The sequence below is a fragment of the Cryptomeria japonica genome, chromosome 1, assembly GCF_030272615.1.
Source record: "Cryptomeria japonica chromosome 1, Sugi_1.0, whole genome shotgun sequence".
Classification (NCBI taxonomy): Eukaryota; Viridiplantae; Streptophyta; class Pinopsida; order Cupressales; family Cupressaceae; genus Cryptomeria; species Cryptomeria japonica.
The window spans coordinates 586,627,470-586,636,217 of NC_081405.1; the positions used below are offsets into that span (position 1 = coordinate 586,627,470).

Here is an 8,748-nt window from a genome sequence, read left to right on the forward strand (position 1 = left end):
AAAGGAGAAGCAGGGGACTCTGCCTAAAGATGTGGATAGTGGCTTACAAAAGGAAAGTACTCTAATGAATTTGGTTATGAAAGCGACTATAAGCCAGGAGAATTGATGGAAGTGGGTGGTGAAGGAGATTGATACCTTCAAAGAGGGGATTAAGGAGATAATTGATATCTTCACTGATTCGCCTAAGCCTAATAAAATGGAGAAGTTCACGATCATGACCCAGAAGTTTTCCCATGATGTGGAGGTTATGAAATATAATCATGAGGAAAGAATTGAGAAGGTTGAGCAGTCTATGGAGGAGATCAACAATAACCTTAAGAATGTGGTAGACATAAGCAAGGAGGCCATGGGAAATAGTATGGAAGGGCTAGAAAAGATCAATACCATGGTGGTGGAGTACAAATACAATATTATTGATAGTGATTATCCTAGTGACAGTAACAAAAAGAAAGAACTAGGCGGTGAAGACTCTGCTATGGGTGGCAATAAAACTACGGGCCCTAGTTCTAGGACCAGAAGTAAGAGCAGCTATAAGGGTACATCTAGGTTCATTATGGAGGACTTGGAGGACATCAACAAGGTTATCATCCAAAAGAACAAGGAGCTGGTGCACTCACTGAATTGAGTGTTTGTCTATGCTTTGTTTTGTTGCATGTTGTTTCTTTTTGCTTTTAAGATGCCCACCTGCCACTCAACTATGGACTCCAAGACTCAACTATGTTTGTCTATGAAATGCTTCCAGCCTTGACTTGGGAACATCTATCATCCATTTGTTGAATCATTGGCACCCCTGTGACCTGTCATTAAGAAACATATGCGAGGAAAACATAAATTATATTACAAACCATATGACACCTCTACAATTTTTACAATCGAAACAAATTCGGGCTCTAAAATTTTTACCATAAAATACTATAACTCAAAGAACAAAGTAAAAAAATCATCGGAAAAGACCCTATGTCTATAGATAGTGTTCACACATAAATGGAAATGATGGTAATGACTATTTCAGAGAAACGTGAAAGGGAAGACAGATTGATGGAAGCAATGACAAGATGATCAATTGTTGATAATACAGTTTCAGTGCTGCAAGTTGTTGGAAATAGGCTTGAGCGAGACAGGGGGGAAAAAAGGACAAAATCTATTGGGACCATCTTGCATGCTTCTGTGAGAACCGTCAGATTGTAAAAAATGAATGTTTTAAGAAATTTAATGTGAGAATTACATGTTGATGAAATTAGTCTTCATGACTATTGTTCCCCTAATATAATCTATACATTCGGTGCTTGGAATAATAATTAGTTGTTCTATAAGTCAAGTCAAAGAATGAAAGAACGAAATGTTTAGAAGGAGTTGAATGGTTTATGCATCCATTAGTCCTCCATCACTCACTTGTTTTCAATTTCCACATGTTACGCTACATAAATTTCTTCATAGATTCACGTGTTTCTAACTATACCACTGATTCTGCCTATATTATGTAGTCTAGTTTTTGAATTTTCCCAACAATCATACTTCCCTTCATTCAAGACTAGAATTTAAGGAGAGAAAATTGGGTAAAACTTGAATGATGGGGAGTCTTGTGTTCTTGGCATTAGGAGTCATTATGCTGCTGTTTGGTTGGGATGCAGCTGCATAGACTTCAAATTGAAGTTGTCCTTTGAAATTCATAGTAGGTGAGACCAAAACTTTCCAATATTGTAGCAAGATAAATGCATTAGGAGCTACTCTATCATATATCTACCATGTAGAGAATGGATCATTACACATAGCTTTCCAGGCCAAACCTTCTGCATGGGGTATAACCCCACAAGGGATACAAATGATTGGCACACAAGCTTTGATTACCTTTCAATCAAGTAATGGATCAACTGTGGTGGGCACATATGATGTGGAATCTAAATCTACTATGACTCCCTCACCTATTGTAGAATCTGAAATGACCTTGTTCTTTAAGCCAGCTAATAAACCAAGATAATTATGACAGAAATAAACACATAACAACAATTATCTTATTGCAGAAATATAGATAACACAATCTAGAATAAATAAATCAAAAGTGCCCCTGTTTCAGAACTGCACACATAATTTTATTACAGCAGCATACTCTTATTATTATAGTTCAAATTTTTTTTAAAAGGGTGGCTATTTAATGAGTTCACAGCCTTTCAAAAAATCAATCCACACTATATCTCTTAATTTAGACTACTATTCACTAAACTACATGCATAATTAGTAGCATTACAACCTCTACGATGGGAAAAAGAAAACTAGAGTTTATTGCTACAAACAAGAACTTATTACATGCATTATTCCTAGATTTTATTCGATTAGCTATCCTAAAAAAAAATAACTGCATGCACATCATGCTTTATTTGATTGAGAAATAAAAAATATTAAGTAAACTAGAATAATATTCGATCCTCATAAATTTATCTACGTGCATGCATGCTAGAGTTTAGCGGTGGAACTTGGAGTGAGCTAGCATAGCGGTGGATGCAAAGAATATAGGTATGCATGGGGCTGCATGCTCGAGCAGCATCAGTTCTCAACATACTCCCCCTTGATGTTGAGAGAGCTTACTATCTTATATCGTAGTATCAAAAACTGAGATTTTGCAACTGCCTTGGTGAATATATCCGCTAGTTGATCTTGGGTGTTGATGTGCTTCAATTCAACATCCTTCTTCTCCACCAAATCTCATATGAAGTGATATTTCATATCAAAATGCTTTGTCCTACTGTGATGAACCAAATTCTTCGCTAACTTGATGGCACTCACATTGTCACAATATATCACTGTAGGCTGAATTTTCTTTTCTCCAATTTCTTCCAAAACCTTTTTGAGCAAAAGAGGTTCTGTACCTACTGAGGTAATTGCAACATACTTTGCCTCTATACATGAGAGGGCAACAATGCTTTGTTTTTTCAAGCTCCAAGTAATTAATATATAACTAAAAGAAAAACAATTTCCAGATGTAGATCTATGGTCATCCATACTACCTTCCCAATCTGAATCATTAAAGCCTACAAGATTGAACTTTGTAGAGGAGTAGTAATGAATACCAAAACTTAAATTCCCTTTCACATACCTCAAAATCCTTTTGGCTGCCTTCATATGTATTTCAGATGGATTTGTCATATACCTTGAAACAAGTAAAACTAAATAGGCAATATCAAGCCTCGTGTGGGTTAGAAACATCAAGCTCCCCACAGTACTTCTGTAAGTTGTCTCATCAACTAAATCAGCACCATCATCTCTACATAACAAAACTCCATGAGCACTTGGAGTGGAGGCAGGGTTACAATCAGTCATATTAAATTTCTTCAGCATATCATGTGCATATTTTTTTTGACAAATGAAAATCTCATCCTTACTTTGAAAAACTTCCATTCCTAGAAAATATTTCATCAGACCAAGATCTTTCATCTCAAATTCTTTCATCATAGCATCTTTGAATTCATCTCTCATCTTAGAACTACTACCCATATATAATAAATCATCAACATACAAACTTATGATTAGAATATCAGTACCTTCTTGTTTGTAGTAAATGGTAGGATCACTCTTACTTCTCTGGAAGCCATTCTCCTGAAAGTATCCATCAATCCTGGCATACCACACTCTTGGTGCTTGCTTCAGGCCATAAAAATCTTTCTTCAACCTATAGACATGATTCTCTTTTCCTTCCACTTCAAAACCTTATGGTTGCTCCACATATACTTCCTCTTCTAAGTACCCATTCAAAAATGCACTTTTCACGTCCATATGATGTATGCTCCACTTCTTCTGAGCTTAATGAAATCAACATTCTTATGGTCTCTTATCTTGCTAATGGTGCAAATGTCTCTTCATAATCAATTCCATACTTTTGTGTGAAGCCTTTAGCAACTAATCTTGCCTTGTGTCTTTCAACACTCCCATCACTGTTAAACTTGGTTTTGTAGACCCACTTAGTCCCAATCTTTTTCTTGTCATGCGAAAGCTCTGTCAACTCCCAAGTGTCATTCCTATGCATGGAATCCATCTCTTCTTCCATGGCTTGCACCCAAACCTCATTAGTACATGCATCTTCAAAACATGATGGTTCAAAAACAGCCTTGGATAATAAAGCAAAATTCATCATCTCACCTATTGGGTTTTCTTCATGTAATTGATTTCCACTCCTCTAGTAGATATCACTCAATCTCCTTACCTTCCTTGTAGGACTTGGAGAATAAGTTGGACTTGAACTTGGTACTGAAGAACTTGATGAAGAGATGCTTGGTGGAGTTAAACCATTGGATATAAAAGCATTATTTGGCTGATCATGATCAATATCAACAATTATATCATCATTCAAAACAGATTTTAGCTTCTCAACATGGCCTTTTAAATGACCATAAACTCCCCCTTCATCAAAAATTACATCTCTTGAGACAATAAACTTATTAGTGGTGGGATTATACAATCTATAAGCCTTTCTTTTCTCACTATACCCAATAAAAATACATGACTCACTATTTGCATCTAACTTTTGGCTATTCTGATTAGGTACATGCACATAAGCCAAACAACCAAAAACTTTGAAATGATTAACATTAGGCCTTTTACCATACCAAGCTTCATAAGGAGTCATCTTTTCTAGTGCACTGGTGGGGATACGATTGAGGATGTATACCGCTATAGCAAGTGCATCTCCCCAATAAGAATTGCTCAATCCTTTGGTCTATAACATGCACCTTGCCATTTCAACCATAGTATGATTTTTCCTTTCAGCGACTCCATTCTGTTGAGGTGTGTATGCAGTTGTGAGTTGCCTCTTGATACCATTAAGATCACAATAACTCTGGAAAACCTTTGAGAAAAATTCTCATCCACGATCAGTCCTTAAACACTTGATCTTGCATCCTTTCTCATTTTCCACAAGGGTTTTAATCTTCTTGAATGTATCTAGGGCTTCATCCTTGGCCTTCAAAAAATATACCCAACAATTTCATGAGTAATCATCAATACAAGTGATGAAATATGATGACTTACCCAAACTCTTAGTCTGCATAGGACCACATATATCTGAATGAACAAGCTGAAGTGGGTGATGAGCCCTCCATACATTGCCCTTTGGAAACTTTTCCCTTGCATGCTTTCCTTTAGCACAACCTTCACAAACCTCCTTGTGTTCCTCAACCTTGAGCAAACCAGAAACTAAATGCATGTGAGGTTAGAAACTTCAAACTATGAAAATTTAAATGCCCATACCTGAGATGCCATAACCAACTTGAATCCTCATAAGCCATATTTGCCAAACTGTTGTTATGTTCACCAAACCTCAAGGGGAACATCCTATTTCTTGTCATAGGAACAACAATGATCACCCTATTATCCTTATTCCTATCATAGATAGTACAAGTCTTATTCTCAAAGACTACTTTATAATTTTTCTCACATAGCTGCCCAACACTTAACAAATTGTGCTTCAATTGTGGAGTATAATAAATATCATGAATACTCTTTATACCTTCTTTTGTTTGGACCTCCATAGCTCCTTTGGCAGCAACCTCCAATGATTTATCATCACCAAGCTGGATCTTGGATTTGAAACTTCCATCCTTTGTTGAGAACAACTTCTCATTCACTGTCATATGGTTAGAGCATCCAGAATCTAGGTACCAAACATCTTTACTAGTATTTTCACCATTGGCATAAGATAAAAATAAGTGATCAAGAGGATTCTCACTACTTTCTTGAGCATAGTTAGCACTTTTACCTTCTTTCAATTTGCATTCTTTTTTTAAGTGGCCATACCTGTTACAATGGTAGCATTGAACATTTCTCTTATCAAATCTGCCTCTACCTCTTCCTTTGAAACCACCTCTTTCTCTTGAGCCACCTCTACCTCTACCTCTTGAATAATTTTGGCTTTGCCCTTTACCTTGGCCTTGATTGATTTTGGCACTACTGTTGCTTGCATCTTCATTTTTTGTAATTAGCAATTTAGAGGAAAATGCTTTCTCTACACCTTCAAAAGAATCTTTCAACCTTTCTTCATGAGACATTAGGGATCCAACCAGATGATCAAACTGTAGTTTTGTCAAATCCTTGCTTTCTTCTATGATTATTACTATATGATTCCATCTGGGTGTCAAAAATCTAAACAGCTTTTTTATCAAAACTTCATTGGTTACAATTTCCCCAAGTGTAGCCATTTTATTGACCACATCTTTGATTCTGACACAATAATCACTTATAATTTCAGCATCTTGCATCTTCAAATTCTCAAAATCTCGCTTCAATGTCTGAAGCTGGACCACTTTAACTTGACCACTACCCTGGTAAGCTTCTTGTAGAGTCTTCCAGGCATATTTGGCAGTTGTTACCCCTGATATTCTTGGAAATAAGCTCTTATCAAGAGCTATCTGAATGTGAAACAAAGTTTGAGCATTCTTTTTCCTTGCTTCCTTTCTTGTTGTTCTTTCATTGGCTGTAAGGGCATTCCAATCAGCCGACTCCTCATAACCTGATTCAATATTCTCCCAAAAATCTTTTTCAATCAAAAAGGTCAGCATCTTAATACATCAATAATCATAATCATTCCCATCAAATTCTGGAACGGGCATATTGTTAGAATTTGACATGATTAACTTTGATGAAATTCTAACAATAAAACTTTAACCCAAAACAATTTTACCTGCTCTAATACCACTTGTAGAATTTGAAATGACCTTGTTCTTTAAGCCAGCTGATAAACCAAGAAACATATAACAACAATTATCTTATTGCAGAAATATAGATAACACAATCCAGAATAAATAAATTAGAAGTGCCCCTGTTTCAGAACTGGACACAAAATTTTATTACAGCAGCATACTCTTATTATTGCAGCTCAAAAAATTACAAAGAAGCTGACTACCTTTCAAACAATCAATCCACACTATATCTCTTAATTTAGACTACCATTCACTAAACTACATGCATAATCAGTAGCATTACAACCTCTATGATGGGAAAAAACAAACTGGAGTTTACTGCTACAAACAAGAATTTACATGCATAATCAGTAGCATTACAACCTCTATGATGGGAAAAAACAAACTGGAGTTTACTGCTACAAACAAGAATTTACTACATGCATTATTCCTAGATCTTATTCGAGCAGCTATCCTAAAAATAAATAACTGCATGCACAGCATGTTTTATTTGATTGAACAATAAAAAAATATTAACTAAACTAAAATAATATTCGATCCTCATAAAATTTAGCTACGTGCATGCATGCTGGAGTTTGGCAGTGGAACTTGGACTGAGCCAGCATAGCGGTGGATGCAAAGAATATAGGTATGCATAGGGGTGCATGCTCGAGTAGCATCAGTTCTCAACACCTATTAGCCTCACTGTGACCAACAAGAGAACTGTGTATGAGAGTAGCAGTGGGAAGATAACAATCTTTGCCTCCTTGGTGCTTAATTCTAACCAAACCAGTATTAATCAGGTGTGGCAGGTGGGCAGCTCTGTCAGTAACTTGAGTCCTGGAGTCCATAGTTTTGCTCAAAAGTAAGAATGAACAGTATAAAAAATGGCAGGTTGGTAATTTCTATATCGTACTGTGTGATTTGAAAGGGTTGCTGCGTTGTGGAAAGGCGTGCAGGCTGCGTTGGATGAATTATCTTCGTCCTGACATTAAGTGTGGCCATATTTCAGCAGATGAAGAGGACTTCATCTTAAGACTTCACAAGTTGGTTGGCAATAGAGTCAGTACTTTTTCGCTAGTTATTTGTTTTGTAGAGTTGTTTGTGTGTCTCCCATAGATATCAAATGTGATTGAACTCTCGACTTTTTAATTTGGAAACCGTACTGTAGCAGTAAATGTGAGAGTCTGTAAAACTCATTTAAATTAATATCTTAATGATAAAATAACTGTTTCTCATGTTCTGCACATTACCGCTGTGTAATGTTTAACTAGAGCGCTCACAATTGCTTAAGTTCTTTCCTTTTCCACTAGATTAGATGTTCAATATTTTCAGTGAACTCTGCTTTGCTTTCTCTTAAGAACCAAATTCTCGACAATGGAGCTGTCGTTAAGGAAAATTTGTTTCATGAAACGTAGGTGGTCGTTGATAGCAGGCTGCATTCCTGGTAGAATGGACAATGAGATTAAAAATCACTGGAACTCTCATTTGAGCAAAAGAGTTGAAGCGACCAAAATCCAGCCTGCTCATAGACAGCCAAGCTCTCAGGGAAATAATGGATTCCCAATTTCTCAAATTGAAGAAGTTTACAGTGCGAGAGGATACACTTCCCAAGGCTCTGTAGAGCCCATGCAGAATTTCCGCAATGTCTTCAACATTGTGGGTGGTGCGCCATGCTCTTACGGAATCGCCCATCTTCTTCGATGACCATGCCGTGCAACTTCCCACCACAATTCATTTCTACGACGGACACTTCAGCAGGGTATGAGAACAGAAAAGAGAATATCAACATTGCTGAGAATCTTGCGGGGAGTGAGAGCTATATGCAATTATGCAGCACAATGTTAAGAGCAAAGTGTGACATCCAAATTCATTCATGCGGAGATAAAATCAAAGATGCTTTCACAGTTTACTATGATAACGCAGTAGAACCAATGCAGAATTTCAAGCAAATAAGTAATGGTATAATGGTCTCACCGCCATTAATGATTTCAGCACTTTCTCCAACAATGTAGGTGGTGGGCCATGGTGTTACAGGAATCACCCATCTTCTTCATTTGGAGAGCAAATCGATGATGCTTTC

General features: G+C 36.7%; 1 protein-coding gene across 1 annotated transcript; it reads left to right on the plus strand.

Moving 5' to 3' along the window:
* The first annotated feature begins 214 nt into the window (after window positions 1-214).
* LOC131858139 (transcription factor MYB65-like) lies at window positions 215-8,372 on the plus strand. Its single transcript, XM_059211181.1, has 3 exons — window positions 215-607; window positions 7,560-7,711; window positions 8,084-8,372. The coding sequence occupies exons 1-3, from the start codon at window positions 215-217 to the stop codon at window positions 8,370-8,372; spliced, it is 834 nt and encodes a 277-aa protein (XP_059067164.1).
* The last annotated feature ends 376 nt before the right edge of the window (window positions 8,373-8,748 follow it).